We start from the raw sequence: 17,236 nt of genomic DNA, 5'->3' as shown, positions 1-17,236 counted from the left end.
CCTGGAGCCTGCTTCGGAATCTGTGTCTCCCTCTGTCTCTGCCCCTCCCCCGCTCGTGCTCTCTCTCTCTTTCTCTCTCTGTCTCTCAAAAATGAATAAATGTAAAAAAAAATATTTTTAGAAGCACCCGTTTTGGACTTTAGGTGGGGAAGGCACTGTGTGAACGAAGGCTTTGAGATTTGGGAGATCTGTCTGTGTCTGCAGCTGGCATCCAAGCAGTAAGCAGAGAAGGGGACTCAAACCTGTCTCCCTGGTCCCCCTACACTTCCTGTATGTTGGGTACCAATGAGGCTGAGAGGGACAGCCAGCTACCACAGTGTGCTCCCCAAATTTGTGTGTGTGTGTGTGTGCGTGCGTGCACGCATGTGTGCACACATGCGTACTAGAGAATTACAGACTGAGGAATTCACACTCCTCTCCCACACCACCCGGTCTTGGTTTCCATCCCTAGCTTTGGGATGCTGGTGGGTTTTTTTGTGAAATCATCTTTGTTGGTTCCTTCTTGTTAAGGGCCTCATTGGCCAGCTTTTCTCGCTGCAAACCGGTGAAGGGAGAAGGGCAGCAGGGCTGGGTCAGGCTTTAGACTTTAAATGACCTCATTGAGGCCAGGGGCCAAAGGCCATGAAGCGACCTTGCCTCCACCCAGCATCACCCCCACCACGGGGCCAGAGTCCCACCTTGACCATGCCCTTGAGGACAGGGCATAGTTTTGAAGTCTGAGAAATCTGGGTTTGAATCCTAGTTTCGCTGTCTTCTAGCTGTGAACCTTAAGCAAACTGCTGAGCCCCTATTTGTCCCTGTTATCTCCACTCTACTGGGTCACGTGGAGGAGAAAGGTCTGTGACTTGTAGGGGTGCTGTAATGATTGCATGAGCCCATGTGTTTAAAAATGCCTGGCACGTAGGGGAGCTTCAGCTAATGTTAGTCCCTGAATATCCCCTGTCTGAAACAGCCTACGTACTTCTCTGCCTCAAATTAAGAAAATCCTTGTAAACTGCAATTTTCCTCGCCAAGAAATCACCCAGGAGGCCAGGGGCTTTCAGGGAGGGTGTGGTTTATCAGCAGGGCCCGACAGAATGGACACATAGGAAGTAAATTTCTGGAAAGTTGGGTTGTGCCAGGGTGGGACCCAGATCCAGGAGCCAGAACAAGGGGTCTGGTTGCTTAGGGGACAGAAACGTCAAAGGGAGTGGGGTAGCCCATAAATGCAGGTGTGGGACAGAGAGAAGCAAACCCAGTCTCCTTCATCACTTTCTGATACAATGCTTCCTGGCCCCCTTCCTTGGGACCCCACGAGTGGAACCTGCCCCACACCCCCAGCAAGGCCTCCGATTCCCAACAAAGACCACCTGTCACCATTCCAGTCACTGCTTGTCCCTAGAGTTTCTGTGGCCTCCGGGCCAAGGCCCTACCCAGAGGGCCACCCACTGTCTCGCAGCCAAGACCCTCTGGCTGAGAGCTTTTACCGTTTCTGCCTGTGAGCATCCGAAGGAATTGTGGGCACCCCACTTCCACAGTCTGTCCCAGGGCAGAGGAGGGCCAACAGCTCATGTTGTCCCACAGCCCCTCGCAACCTGTGAAGAGAAACAGTAGCATTAGTCAGGGATGGAGCGGGGGCCAAGGGCCTTCTCCACCACCTTGTCGCCGTCCCCAACCCCCCTGCCCGCCAGGAGTTCCCATCAGGTCCTGACCCCTTGACATCAGGAACCAATGGTATGTAATGTGCTTTTATTTTATTTTTTTAATGTTTACTTATTTTTGAGAAAGAGAGAGAGAGAGACAGACAGAGTGCAAGCAGGGGAGGGGCAGAGAGAGAGAGGGAGGCACAGAATCTGAAGCAGGCTCCAGGCTCTGAGCTGTCAGCACAGAGCCCAATGCGGGGCTCGAACTCACAAGCTGCAAGATCATGACCTGAGCCAAAGTCGGACGCTTAACTGACTGAGCGACCCAGGCACCCCTAACATGCTTTTAATCTTTAATCTTTGACTCTGCCGTAAGTGCTCATGTTGAAGGCATGAAGGCAGGAAGGAACACCCATTATCTTACATAAGCCTCCTAAGGGTTGGTGTGGATTTCTCTAGAGTGGAAGACGAAATACCTCTTGGCCTCAGTTTGCATTAAAGGACTCGACAGCCACGGGCCTCCATCCTGGCTGCACGGTAGAACCGTCTGCAGAGTTTTAAAGACATACAGATGGGGCCCTACACCCAGGGATCCTGATTTCATCGGTATTGGGAGGGGGCCAGGCATAATACTGTGTTAAAACCAGCTCCCGCACCGTTCCCTGGCGTGCATCCCTTGGAAGCAGGCTTTTATCTGGGCACTGACTTCTAAATTCCATGTTAATGTCCTGGCCTTCCGGTCCTCTGCCTACCAGCTCTGGTTTGGTGCTAGTGGGAGGCAGTCACCGCGTGCTTCACACACAGGAAGCACCCACAGTGTGCTCCAAGGCACCTGCCCTGTCCTGGTTTTATAAATGAAGCAATAAGCAGTGAAAAGAAGAAGGTTCCTGGAGTCACACAGCCCAGAAATGCAGGGGCCGGGAAGTGGCTGTTCCAGTCACACTGCTCGGTGCCACCTCACAGGCTCTGCCCACCTGCCCTGTCTCCTCGGGCACCAACCCCAGCTTCCTGGTGGAAGCCAGGCTCATGGAGCCAGGCTAGGGAAGCTGGAGAGAGGCCAGGAGTCGGGGGAGGCAGGGTGTGAGGCTGGGACAGGAGGGAAAGAGGGAGGATGCGGAGAGCTGGGCTGAGGGCGGATGGGGCTCTTCTCTTGCAGGAGGGTCAGCCCCCAGAGGGATTAGAGGGAGAGAGGAAGTGGGAGCCCTGCCCCCAGGAGGCCAGGCCTGAGGTCAGGATGCCTGGCTAGGGGCTCTGGAGGCAGAGAAGCCCCTGAAGTGACAGACAGCTGTGGCCCTGGGCAAGGGAGCTGGTGCAGAATGAGAGAGCGCGTGGACACAGAGGCAGGGCTCGGACGGGGCTTGTGCAGGACAGTGGAAGCATGTGGAGACTGAGGACCAGGGTCTGTGTCATTCAAGGAATGTGGGAGATGAGCAGCCCCTTGGATGTCCCTGAACCTTCACCCTGACTCTCACAGCGAGCCCTGAAAGAGCCGCTGGAGCTCTCCATCTGAGCCCCCCACCCAAAGCACCCAAGCAGGGTTCTACGGCCATCTAGGCAGCTAGTTGTCCAGATTCCAGCTGTGGGCGCTGCTCGCCCCTCCCCCCACTCGCTCCCACCCCCACCCCATGACTCGGGCCTCCCCAGATGCCCCTGGGACGGCAACACGGTGCTGGGAAGGCCCGTAACAGATGTCCCACTGTGTCTGTCTACTCTGACTTTTTCCGGCATCTGGAGTCTGGGGGGTGAGGCTGACCCAGAACTCTCCGCGGCAGCAGGATGCCTCATTTATAATGAGCCACATCTCTTGTAGTGGAAGCAGTTGGTGCACTTCCCAGCTGTGGAAAAATCCAGGGGCCTCTTTCCTCACTTTGGGAGAAATGGATTCAGGGCTGGAGCCGGCCAGGTCAGCCAGAGCATCGGCCCACACCTCCTGCCCATGAAGCTGGACAACCCATGTGCAGCTGGCCAGACAGATGGGGAGGGAGCCAGGTCACCTGGCAGGCGTCCTGCCCCGGGTCATGCTGCGCAGGGCCCACAGGGACACTGCCCTGGTGCTGGCAGAAGGCGGCGGGGGAGTGACTGGTGGTAAGGTGGGAGCCGGCTCCCCTGAGGGTGCCTGGGGTCCCCCTGACAGCTGGGTCACTGTCACGCCCTTCATATCAACCCTGCAGAGCGAAAAGGCTGGGGAAGGGGCCAGCCAGGCTGGCACCGGGCACGTTTCAGACATCGTGCACCCCGTAGGGATTGGGTAACGTCGCTGCCCCACAGCAGGGATGATAGAGACGTGGGACGCAAGCTCCAAGAGGCAAAGGGACATGTGTGGGGGGACAGAGCTGCCACTGGTGGAGCTGGGATCCCACCCTCCCACCTGACCCTCGGTGGCAGCAGACCTGATGCTACTTTCCCGTTGCATTGCTCGTGTCTGGAGCACTGTGACACAGCTGTGACACGGCCACACTCTCTCCCAGCTTCAGCCTCGCCGTCTGGGGACAGACCCAGTGCTCCCAGTGCAGGAAGCACATCCTCGCTGGCACGTTCTTTTAGCTGGTGCATGGTCGGATGCTTTTCATTTCCATAGCTCCACATTTTTTTTTTTTTTTAGAAAGAATTTAACATGTGTTAAAAAGTGATTTTACAGCTATCATTGTTTAGGATGGGGCTAAGTTAAAAAATAACAGTCAATTGAAAGAAAAGGCAGGCCTCGCACACTGTTGGCAGGAACGTAAACTGGTACGGCCACCATTGGAAAACAGTATGGAGGTTCCTCAAAAAATAAAGGTAGGACTACCATTGATCTTGCAATCCCACTTCTGGGTATACAGCCAAAGGGAATGAAATCAGGATCCCAAAGAGATATCTGACCCACGTTTTACTATTCATGTTTCACTATTTACAATAGCCACTGTGTGGAAACAACCTAGGTGTCCATCACATGATGAATGGATAAGGAAAATTACAGTGAGATGTTATTCAGCCTTAAAAAAGAAAGAAATCAGGGGCGCCTGGGTGGCTCAGTCGGTCAGGCGGCCGACGACGTCAGCTCAGGTCATGATCTCGCAGTCTGTGAGTTCGAGCCCCGCGTCGGGCTCTGGGCTGACAGCTCGGAGCCTGGAACCTGCTTCAGATTCTGTGTCTCCCTCTCTCTCTGGCCCTCCCCCGTTTGCGCTCTGGCTCTGTCTGTCTTTCAAAAATAAATAAATGTTAAAAAAAAAAGTTTTTAAAAAAAATAAGAAAAAAAAAAGACATCCACGTTGTGACAACATGGATGAATTTGGAGGACACTATGCTGAATAAACTAAGCCAGACACAGACGGATACGTGCCGCGTGACCTCCCTCATGTGGAGTCTGCACGATTCGAGCTCACAGAAGCAGAAAGTAGAATGGTCATTGGGGGCTGAGGTTGGAAAAACGGGGAGAGGTTAGTCAAAGGGCACAAAGCCTCATATGAAGGATGAGTAAGTCTAAGATCTAATGTACAGCATGCTGGGAAAAAAAAAGTCAATCGATTTAAAGAGAAAGGATGAAGGAAACCAGTACAGGTTGTGCATGGCTGCAGCTGGGCTCAGGGACTGTGGCCAGGCAAGCAGGGTGGTTCTGTGTGGCCTCCTGACTGCTGGCAGGGACCTTCCTTGCTTGCACTGTTCCAGGGTGTGAGTGGAGGGCCTCACATCCCACTTCCCACCAGTCTCCTGCTCTGAGGTGGGGGCGGGGAGGCCTGCACAGGTGGAGCATGGATGGGAGGGAAGGAGGGTGTCTTGGCACTAGGTTCCTTCTGGAGTACTGGTGGGGAAGGGACAAAGCCTGGGTAGTTTTAAATCTTGAGCCCCAGCGCTTGCTTCCTGAGTTGGAGGAGAGGGGCCGTCCAATGAGATAAAAAAGATTGGTGGAGCTTGGTAAATGGCGGCTCATGTTACTGAGCCAGTAGGCAAGGCTCACTGCCTCTGGAAAGGCAGGGCTCAAATGCCCCAGCAGGGCCCGGGGCAGGTGACGGGCAAACCTCGCAGCCCTCCACCATCTCTGATTGGTCACTGTCACCACTGACTGCCCGGCTGGAGGGATGGGGTGGAAGGTTGGGGAAGCTCAAGTGGGGAGACAAGAAAAAACAATGTTGGGCCACAAGTGTCATTTGCGGGAGCAGGGGGCACCTGCTGAGCCATGGCCCCAGAGGAGAGCACAGGATCCTGAGTTGAAGTGGTGGTGTGGTGGAGACAGAGCTAGCTTTGGACCCAAATCTACCTTGGGCATGCCAGTTACCTCTGCGGGCCTCAGTTTCCTCATCTATAAAATGGGCATAGTAACATACCCGGGGATTTTGGTGTGGATTAAATGATTTGTGTGCAGGAGAATATTTTCTGATGTATTCATCTCCATTCTGGTTTTTCTCCCCGCCTTTTTTGGTCCCTCCTCCTCAGACTACTGGTTCACATTCTCAGAGGTGGTCAGGAAAACTTATAATCTTCCTAGCTTGGGGTTTCAAAGGCCCTGCGGTATAGGGGGCGGGGAGCAGGAGGAGGTGGACAAGAATTCTGGTGTAAACAAAATGCTTGAGAAAACAAAAAAGGAGCGAGACCTCCCTCAGACTTGGGAGGTAAGCAGGGCAAGTGATGAGCAGGACAGATAAGGTTCCAGAAAGAGGCAGGGGTACCCCGCTGCCCACCAGGCCCGGATGGTGGGATAGCCCACAGGATAAATGGCTGTGGGGACATGTCTAGAGCAGGACCACAGACAGCCTCGCGGCTCCCATGCCTCCCCACGAAACACAGAGGTCTGTCAGCCACCACTCCGTAGAGCTCAAGACCACACGGGCTCCCCCAGGTATCCCAGCACCGTGTGAATCTCTGAAACCCTGGGCAAGTTGAGGAAGATCCAGAAAATATCAAGGCTGAGGTTTCTCCACCCCAGGAGAATGGAGTCAGAATTAAACTTACGAAACTGAGGAAATTCTATTTTGCCCACTGGAGCTGACAGACAGAGATTGGTCTCCTTTACTCTTGTGAAGCCCCCAGCACCTCGCCAGGCCCAGAGCTCCCTCTGTCCTGCCATCCTGGTCCCGCCGTCCTCCCCCACCCCCTGCCCCCATAGGAGAGTGGCCCCAGAGGCAGGTCTGGCGATGGGGAGGGGGCTAGAATACAGGCCCAGGTGACTGGAGAGGGCAGGACAGCCTGTGGCATGTCTAAACCCCCACCCGGCCCGGTGCCTGGAACACAGCCTGGCCCTCTGCGAACTGCCCATCTGCCCTGTGTCCCACCAGACAGGAGCATCAATCTTCCAGTCCTCGATTTATTTATAAATGAGCTCAGATGGCCTGATGATAACCTGGGAGCCTTTCGGGAGCCACGTGTCCGGTTGTGGGGCCACAGGGCCAGGATCAAGCCAGGCCGCCCCGGGGCCATGCTGACTCGGGCAGTGGGTCTGCCGTCCCTCCATGCCCTGCCCCCGGCTGCTCTCTGTGCAGGCTAATGGAGGTCAAAACGGAATCCAAGGTCCCCCTCACCTTGCCCTTCTGGTCGTCCCCTGGCGTCTGCTTGTGCAGGGTTAACTCTTTCCACCTACAGCTGCCATATTCATCTCCCAGGTGCCTCCAGACCCTGCTTCCCACCATTCACCCTCTCTCCTCCCCAAGAGCCCTTGGTGGTTCAGGCTTCCTCCTGTCTCCTTTTGCCTTTCTTAGCTACCCTGGCCTCATCCCTAGGCCATCCAAGGGGCAACTCGGTGAGGTTTCCCTGGCTTTGCTAACTAGCTGATCTATAGTACTTAGGTCATGAAAGGTGTTGCCCTCCTGGCGATGGCTGGACCACACACAGAAGTGGTCAGGATGGGGTCAGAGGGGCTGAAGTCCCAGGTGGCAAGGGCATTTCAAAGCACAGCACAGGAGGAGCAGCTAGATAGTCGGGGGGAGGGGGCAGTGGTTCTCTTTAAACCACGAAGCACAAGCTGTTCCACGGGATAAACTGTGTTGGGAGTAGTGAGTTTCCCACCACTAAAAGTATTCAAGCAGACAGAGGCACGGAATTAGCCGACGGGGATATGCTTCAGACGTTGCATGGAGGCTGCACTTCAGCTTCGAGCCTGAAGCCGAAGGCTGATTTCCTGGTCCCCCTCCAGGAGGCCAGCTGGAGACGAGCTTCTGAGCACTGTATGCTGAGCCCTTTCCCTCCCAGGCACTGTGCAAACTGTACCCTGCCTCACAAAATCCCCCTCCCCTGGCTGAAAGCTCTTCTTTTCAAGCCACTTCTCACACTAATTAAAGATTAATTGGCGTCAACAGTCTGTCTTTTTTGTTTCTAATTTCTAATTTTTTTTTAATGTCTATTTGTTTTTGAGAGAGAGGGCACAAGTGAAGGACAGGCAGAGAGAGGGGACAGAGGATCCAAAACAGGCTCCGTGCCAACAGCATCAAGCCTGATGCAGGGCTGGAACCCACAAACCAGGAAATTATGACCTGAGTTCAGCCAACTGAGCCACCCAGGAGACCCTCTTTTTTTTTTTTTTTTTTTTAAAGTTTAGTCATTTATTGTTTTTGAGAGAGAGCGAGCGTGTGCCCGCAAGTTGGAGAGGGGCAGAGAAAGAAGGAGAAAGAGAAAATCCCAAGCAGGCTTTGCACTGTCAGGCAGAGCCTGCTGCGGGGCTCGAACTCACGAACCACGAGATCATGACCTGAGCCAAAGTTAGACGCTTAACCGCTTAACCGTGTGAGCCACCCAGGCACCCCCACTGATTTCTAAATCCCTTCTTGGGAGGGTGAGGACATTACTCATTCACAGCTCAGTCTGGAATGCAAACTAGAAAATCTTCAGGATTTAGAGTCAAAGATTTGGGCTGAGAGTCCTGTTTCAGATCCGGGTGATCCCGAGGCTCTCAAACCCTCAATTTCCTCATCTGTAAAATGGGGTCAATAATGGTGGTTACAGTACAGGTTAAAAAATTTTTTAAAAATAATAATAAAAATAAAAAGACTGAAATGTTACACAAACATATGCTTGTTTCTGAAAAATGAGCCAAGATCATTGTGCCAAGGAAAGAATGGGGGGAGGTGAGCTGCGGGCAGGGTGGGTGTTTGGCTGTGGAAAGCCATCAGGAGCCAGGAATGCTTGTGAGAGAAAATCGCATTAAAAGCCAGCATGTGTAAGACACTGATACATGCTATAGTGTGAGTGAACTTGGAAGAAGGCAGACACAAAAGGTCACATACTGTATGATTCCATTTAGAAATCCAGGGTCAGCAAATCCATAGAGACAGAAAGCAGATTGGTGGTTGCCAGGGGCAGGGGAGGGGGGCAGTGAGGACTGACTTACAGGTCATGAGGTGTTAGTTGGGGGCGATGAAAACATTTTGGAACTAGAGGGGGGCTGGCTGCACAGCTTTGTGAATGTACCGAATGCCATGGAATTGCTCACTGTATGATGGTTAAGTTCTTCTGTGAATTTCGCCTCATTGCCCCCTTACCCCCAGTGGCCCCTCCCACCCCACCCCTCGAAAAGAAGTCAGCCTGTTGCCTCCTGCCCATGTTCTTCAGGATTGGACAACCAGCTAGCAGAGGCAAGCTGGGAAAAAGGGAATGACCCACTCTGAAGGCGAGGACACTAAGGCCCAGAGAGGATTAGTGTCTTGCTCAAGGTCACCCAGCCCCTAAGTGACAGAGGAATGCACATGCCCAGGTCTTTCTGATTGCCAAGCCCACACCTTTCCTGCCACCACACTGACTCTCTGGAACATTCTTCCCTGTGAAGAGCCAAAGCTCTTCCACCAGCCAACTCTGAGGAGGTATCAGCTTCTGTAAACAGAGCAATAAATAGCCCAGTAGAGCAGTCCATGCAGCTATTAGGGTGACCCTGAAACGTTCCCACAAAATGCTGGGAAGGCCTTGGCCACCTAACCCGGAATAGCTGAAGAGTTAATTTTTTATTTGTGATAAGTGTGCCGGGCTCACTGACAACTCCGTGAGTGGCATTTCCTGCGACTCGTCTGGCGATCAAACATTAACCTCCTCTCCAGGGAGGACTGGGCAGCTTAACCATTAACCCTGTGCCCCCAACAGAGAGTCCACCAGCCTCTCCTGCTTCGGGCGCCAAGGGACGGAGTTCCCGTGGGCCTGTGGGCCTGGGTGGCCTGGTGGGGACGTGGACAGTCTTCAGAGCAGGGCTGGGCCAGCGTGTAGGCCCTGTGCCTGCGTGTTTCTGACACGGACACCCACGCCCGACGGCTCGCCCCCCCCCTTTGCTGTTTCTATCTTCCTCTCCCTCCGTCTTTGAGGGAGTTCTTCCCCCTTGGCCACACATTCGTTCCAAACGGAGATGAGTGACCCCGCGTTCTCAGTCTCTCAGCAGAGCAGGCCTGAAGACTTTCCCGCAGGCCAAGTGCTCAGACATCCTCGGCCTCGAGGGCTCTTAAACCAGGCTTGCCAAGCCACAGATTCCTTACACTGGAGGTGATGGCGGTGGTGGGGAGGGGGCTGGGGGGGGAGGATCCTGGCCACCTTCTCACTCACCGGCCAGGCCTTGCCAAACAGTCTCAAATACTGCAAATCCGACGCAGCCTTTTTCTCACATGAGGCGAGTGAGGTCCAGACAAGGTGTATTCAGGGCCTCACCCACGTCTCCCCAGGGAGTTAGAGGCGGAACGAGGGCAGGAGTCCCTAGTGAGCTTTCTCGGACCTGGATACGCAATGAGGACCCCACGAGAGCCTTCGGGAGGAAACATGACCAGATCTGCTCCAGACGAGTCAGCCCAGAACCTGAGTGAGGGCACCCTTACAACCTCCCCAAGCACTGGGAGCGTGAGGCCGGCGTCCACAGGGTGACTGGGTGGGGAACCTCCCGGGGCGAGGCTGAGCACGCAGGGGGACAGAGGGCCCGGTGGAGGCTGCCCATCCATGGCAGAGGCCAGCCTGTCCGCACGGAGCAACCGGGCCAGGAAAGAAGCTCCCCGCGACAACGAGATCCCTGCCTTCGCGTCCTGCCAGCAGGGCCGTGAGGTCATAAGATTATATCCCCATTTGCAAATGGGCAAGTTGAGGGGTGCCTGGATGGCTCAGTCGGTTCAGCGTCTGACTCTTGGTTTCGGCTCAGGTGGTGATCTCAGGGTTCGTGAACAGGAGGCCCGAGTTAGGCTCTGTGCCCACGGCGTGGAGCCTGCTTGGGATTTTCTCTCCCTCCCTCTCTTTCTGCCCCTCCCCCACTGGCACTGTGTCTCTGTCTCTCTCAAAATAAATAAATAAACTTAAAAAAAATTTTTTTTTAACATTTATTTATTTTTGAGACAGAGACAGAGCATGAACAGGGGAGGGTCAGAGAGAGAGGGAGACACAGAATCTGAAACAGGCTCCAGGCTCTGAGCTGTCAGCACAGAGCCCGACGCGGGGCTCGAACTCACGGACCGCGAGATCGTGACCTGGCCGAAGTCGGACGCTTAACCGACTGAGCCACCCAGGCGCCTCCCAAAAAATTTTTTTAATAAAAAAATAAATAACATGGGTAAGTTGAGGTGCGCCTGGGTGGCTCAGTCGGTTCAGCACCCGACTCTTGGTTTCGGCTCAGGTCGCGATCCCACAGTTTGTGTGTTTGAGCCCCGCATCAGGTGACACGAGCCCTGCTTCGGGTGAGTCCCCCTTCTTTCTCTCTCCCTTTCTCTCTTTCTCTCTCTGCCCCTCGTGCAATTCTCTCTCCCTTTCTCTCTGCCCCTCGCTCACTTGTACCCTCGCTCTCTCTCTAAAAAAAATTAATATTTTATTTCTTTTATAAAAATAAAAGAAAATGCGCACGTTGAGGAGCGGAGGGATGAGCCCCCCTTGCCCAAGATCACAGAGAGGAAGCAGCAGCACTGACAACTTGGCTGGCTCCACCTGTCCCCCAGCCTGGCGCTCACGCCCCCCCCCCCCCCACCCCCACCCCGTGCTAAGCCCACAGCCGACCACCTCCTCCCGCTGTTACAGGAACAGATCTGCGCTTGCGGTGTGGAAGCCGACAGGAACACTGGGACACCCAGAATGTCAAGCAGGGGGCCCAGCCAGTGGGGTGGGTCACTCAGGGCCTCAGTGGGGCTGGCAGAGCAGCGGATTGCTTCTTATAGGAGGCCCTAGGAGGACAAAGGGCTCAACCTCTCTGCCCCCAGGTCAGGCTCCAGAGAGCACCCCTGCATGAGCAGCATGGGCTACACTGCTCACCTCAGCTAGTATGTGACAAGCTGGGCAAGGTGGGGGCCATCCACGTCCCCTGTGGGGTCCTTAGAACTCCAAAGGCTTTGTCTCATCTCCCACTGTTTCCTCCGGGCCAGCTCTTTTGTTTTCTCCTCTCTCTCTGCTCTCAGCCAAGTAAGTATCTGCACTCACTCATTCACTCAGTAAGTCAGTCAACAAACACACAATGAGTACCCGATCTGTGCAAGCCCTGTGCCACGCACCAGGGAAAGGGCAAGGTGCCGCAGGGGAGAGGAGCAGAGGGTCCTGCAGGACTCAGGGTGGCAGCAGAAATTGTTCCTGGAAGAGTCTGAAAAGCAGAGTGGTTGGCCGAGTGAAGAAGAGGGAATGGTGGTGTAGCAGAGGGATCAGCATGTGCAAAGGCCTGGAGGCACAGAGAAACCCGCATAGTCACATAGTCATGAAATTGTAAGCAATTTGGTTGAGCCAAGAGGACATGTTTGGAGTGGAGGCTGGGACAAGGGCCAAGTCAGGAGCTGGACCTTATCCTGGGATGAAGAGCAGTGGGACATTTTAAACACATCAGATGCTGACTTTTAAAATAAGTGTCCCTTACTTGTCAGCATGAGATGAAGCTCACCATATCTCTCCCAAAGGCCTAGCATCTCTAGGCTGTATGTCTCAGAGCTGAATGAAAAACCCATGCCCTGTCATTGGAATTTTAGGCATTCACACTGGGGACAAGCAGGCAGACCTTGTTTCCTGCTGTTCCAAACAGTTTCTAGGGTAGCAGGAGGGTTTGGGAAATCAGGAGACTCAGGCTCAGTGGTGCCCCCCAGTGAGCAGCGCAAGACCATAGTCTGCCTCCCCACAAGCAGCTTTCATAGCCAGCAGAGAGGAGGGAAAGGCTGGAACTATGGGAGAGGCTCATCCTGACCCTGTCCCTCAGGCAGAGGGTGGGCGAATCGGTTAAAGCACATTGCAACATCCAGACCGCTTGGCCCCCGCTGCCCACGACTCCTTGAATCTTCCTCCTGCCTCTGGCTGCCCCCGACGATGCACACTGGCAATCTTGAGGTCCACTCCTGGGCACCTCTTCTCCTCTCTCACACCCTCACCTCGCACAACCTCAGCCCCTTTGTCACCTGTGCAGAGGGGTTCCCCAGCCCTGGCCCCTCCTCCGAAGTCTCAGCTCTGCACAGCTGACACTCACCTCCTGATCTTTGTCTCTACTGCCCAGAGTCCCTGGTCTTCCTTTGCCCCATCTTCCCGCTGCTCAGAAGGAACATTTGGGGGTTATCCTGGACATGCACTGTCCCACCTTGCCCCTGAGCAAAGTCACCCCCACGTCCCGTCTGGGTTACCATCTACACTGGTCTTACATGCAGCTGCTCCTTTCCACCTCCACCTCCCTCGGGAGAAGACCTTGCTCTCCTATCTATCTCCTTGGTCTACCTCTCCTGCACACAATAACCTCATTGTCTTTCTTCCCTTTTTTTAAAATTTATTTATTTATTTTGAGAGAGAGTATGTGTGTGAGTTGGGGAGGGGCTGAGAGAGGGCAAAAGAGAAAACCCTAAGCAGACTCCACGCCCTCAGTGTGGAGCCCAGCGTGGGTCTTGAACCCACCAACAGTGAGATCGTGTCCTGAGCCAAAGTCAGAGGCTTAACCAACTCAGCCACCCAGACGCCCCCCCAACCTCACTTTCAAATGGTAGCCCCTGGATCCCTTTGCCTGAAGGCTTTCTCCAGGTGCTGGAGCCCACTTTCCCCCCAAGGACAGCAGGCAAAGGGAAATGCGGGGGAATCCATGCACCCTCCCCAGAAACAGCCCAGGTTCTGACTGATGGGGTGTTGGTGGATAAATATCCCAGATCCTCTGCCACTTTGAGGCGTATATTCTGTGCTGGCTCCTAAAATGCCCCCAAGGGGACTCCAAGTGATAAAGCTGCCAACCCCGCCCCAGCATGAACCGCCAGTTATCACCACTGAAAGGCGTTCTGATTCCGTGTCCTGTTTGCAAGGCACTACACCCCTTCCTTACTCTGTCCACCCCGTCCCTCAATACCCAGTGGTGGCAAAGAGCGCCAACTTGAACCCTTTAGGAAAAGATGGGAAACTGTCTTCAGGTGAGCCGTGCATACAAAGTATCTGTTAAAGTTCTAGCCGTTCTGGGGCGCCTGAGTGGCTCAGTCAGTTAAGCATCCGACTCTTACTTTCTGCTCAGGTCATGATCTCACGGTTCATGAGATCCAGCCCCACGTTGGGCTCCGCATGGACAGCACAGAGCCTGCTTGAGATCCTCTCCCTCTCCCCCTCTCTCTCTCTGCCCTCCCCCAAGAGAAGGCACGTGCACATGCGGGCGCTCACTCTCTAAATAAATAAATAAATAAACATTAAAAAAAAAAGAGGACGAAGGTGGACATCATATACAAAGATGAACTCAAAAAGGACCAAGGACCTAAATGTAAGAGCTAAAACTATAAACAAATCTTAGGATAAAACATATGGGAAAAGCTTCCTGAGATTAAATTTAGCAATCATTTGTTGGATATGACATCAAAAACACAGGCAACAAAAGTAAAAACTAGATGCAGCCAACTATATCAAACCTAAAAACTTCTGTGCATCCAAGGACACAAACAACGGAATGAAAAGGCATCCTACACGATGGGAGAGATTATTTACAAATCATATATCCGATAAGGGGGTAAGACCCAGAATATATAAAGAACTCCTATAATTCACTGGCAAAAAACAACAACAACCGTATTTTTAAATGGGCAAAGGACTGAAATAAACATTTCTTCAAAGAATATATACAAGAGGCCAACCAGCACATAAAAAGATGCTCAACATCACTAATTGTTAGGGAAATGCGGATCAAAACCACAATGAGATATCACCTCACATCCATTAGGATGGCTATCATCAAAAAACAGCCAAGTGACGGGGCGCCTGGGTGGCTCAGTCAGTTAAGCATCCGACTTTGGCTCAGGTTATGATCTCACGGTCCGTGGGTTCAAGCCCTGCGTCAGGCTCTGTGTTAACAGCTCAGAGCCTGGAGCCTGCTTGTGTGTCTCCCTCTCTCTCTGCCCCTCCCCTGCTCACATTCTGTCTCTCTCTCAAAAATAAATAAACATTAAAAAAAATTACTAAAAAAACCCAAAACAACCAAGTAACAAGTGTTGGTGAAGATGTGGAGGAATTGGAACTCGTGTGTGCTGCTGGTAAGAATGTGAAACAGTACAGCTACTATGGAAAAACACGGTATACGGGACCCAGGAACAATGAAAAATAGAATCACCGCACAATCCTGCAATTTCACTTGTGGGTATACACCCAAAAGAATGGAAGGCGGAAACTTGAAGAGATAGATACGTGCACACTCATGTTCAGAGTAGCATTATTCACCACAGATAAAAGACGGAAGCAAGTCCGGTGTCCTTTCAGGAATGAATGGATTCCCAAAATGTGGAAATTCTGCCATAGGCTACAACCTTGATGAATCTTGAGGACATGATGCTAAGTGAAATAAACCAATAGCCAGAAGACAAACGCTGTATGATTCCACTTACGTGCGGTACCTAGAGTAGTCAAATTCATAGAAACAGAGAGTAGAATGGGGGCCGTCAGGGGCTGAGGGAAGGGAGAGAAAGGAAGCTGTTGTTCTAATGAGTATAGAGTTTCAGTTTTGCGGGATGAACCGTTTTGGAGACTGGATACCCAACACGGTGAATGTACTCAACACCACCCCAACTGTACCTTTAGAAACGGTTCAGATGGTAAATTTCATGTTACGTGTTTTCCACTAAAGCTTAAAGTTTTAAATTTAAAACTGATTATGACAGGGGCGCCTGGGTGGCTCAGTCGGTTAAGCGGCCGACCTCGGCTCAGGTCACGATCTCGCGGTCCGTGAGTTCAAGCCCCGCGTCGGGCTCTGTGCTGACGGTCAGAGCCTGGAGCCTGTTTCAGATTCTGTGTCTCCCTCTCTCTCTGACCCTCCCCCGTTCATGCTCTGTCTCTCTCTGTCTCAAAAATAAATAAACGTTAAAAAAAATTAAAAAAAAATAATAAATAAAACTGATTATGACAGTAAATCTTATGTTATATGTATTTTACCACAATTAAGAAGAAAAAGACAACAACAAAAAAAAACCACTGACAACACCAAAAGCTGGCAAGGATGTGGAGCAACAGGAACACTCCTTCATTGCTCGCGGAACGCAGAACCGCACTGCCACTTTGGAAGACGGTTCTGCAGTTTCTCACAAAACTGAACGTACTCTTACCACATGAGCCAGCAATCAAGCTCTTGGGTATTTAACCAAACGAGTTGAGAACTTGTGTCCACACCCAGCAGCTTTATTTACAACTATCGAAATGCGGAAGCGACCAAGATGTCCTCCAGTAAGTGAACGGGTAAACTGTGCTACATCCAGACAATGGAATATTACTCTACTTTAAGAAGAAACGTGCGGGGCGCCTGGGTGGCTCAGTCGGTTAAGCGTCCGACTACAGCTCAGGTCACGATCTCGCGGTCCATGAGTTCGAGCCCTGCGTCGGGCTCTGGGCTGATGGCTCAGAGCCAGGAGCCTGCTTCAGATTCTGTGTCTCCCTCTCTCTCTGCCCCTCCCCCGTTCATGCTCTGTCTCTCTCTGTCTCAAAAATAAATAAATGTTAAAAAAAAAATTAAAAAAAAAAAAGAAGAAACGTGCTATCAAGACATGAAAAGAAGTGGAGAAAAACTTAAATGCATATGGCTAAGTGAAGGAAGCCAATCTGAAAAGGCTACATACTACTGTAGGATTCCACCTATACAATGTTCTAGAAAAGGCAAAAGTATGGAGACAATAAAAAAGATCAGTGATTGCTAAGGGTTAGGGGAGAGAAAGGGACGGATAGGTGGAACAACAGAGCATTTTTAGGGCACAGAAAATACTATAATGGTGGACACATGTCATACTTTTGTCAAGACCCACAGAATGTACACCAAGAGTGAATCCTCATGTGAACTATGGGCTTTGGGTGATAATGTCGTGTCAATGCAGGTTCAACGATTATAACAAGCGTTATCACTCTGGTACAGGATGTTAATGGGGGAAGAGGCTGTGTGTTTGAGTGGGGAGCAGAGAGTGTATGGGAACTCTGCACTTTCTTTTCAATTTTGCAGTGAATTGCTCTAAAAAATAAAGTACATTTTAAAATTCATACAACCCTTGGAGTGCCTGGATGGCTCAGTCGCTTAAGCGTCTGACGCTTGATTTCGCCTCAGGTCATGATCTCGTAGTTCGTGAGTTCAAGCCCCACATTGGGCTCCACTCCGACAGTGTGGAGCCTGCTTTGGATCCTCTCTCTCCTTCTCTCTCTGCCCCTCTCCTGCTGGCACTCTCTCTCCCTCAAAATAAATAAACTTAAAAAAATCAATAAAAATAAAAATTCATACAACATAACATTAACCATTATCCATTCTAAAG

The 17,236-nt window shown here is 52.2% G+C and overlaps 1 protein-coding gene across 1 annotated transcript in view; it reads right to left on the bottom strand.

Annotated features, from left to right (window-relative positions):
• The window catches only part of SCTR (secretin receptor), a 78,914-nt gene that overhangs the window by 36,942 nt on the left and 24,736 nt on the right, over positions 1–17,236 (bottom strand). The window contains exon 3 of the mRNA XM_030323701.1: positions 1,467–1,574. Coding sequence (XP_030179561.1) covers positions 1,467–1,574 — 108 coding nt within the window. The remainder of the gene's footprint in view (positions 1–1,466; positions 1,575–17,236) is intronic.

Source organism: Lynx canadensis, chromosome C1 (genome assembly GCF_007474595.2).
Source record: "Lynx canadensis isolate LIC74 chromosome C1, mLynCan4.pri.v2, whole genome shotgun sequence".
Classification (NCBI taxonomy): domain Eukaryota; kingdom Metazoa; phylum Chordata; class Mammalia; order Carnivora; family Felidae; genus Lynx; species Lynx canadensis.
Note: the sequence above shows the minus strand (reverse complement) of the source record. Positions and strands in the feature narration are given on the sequence as shown.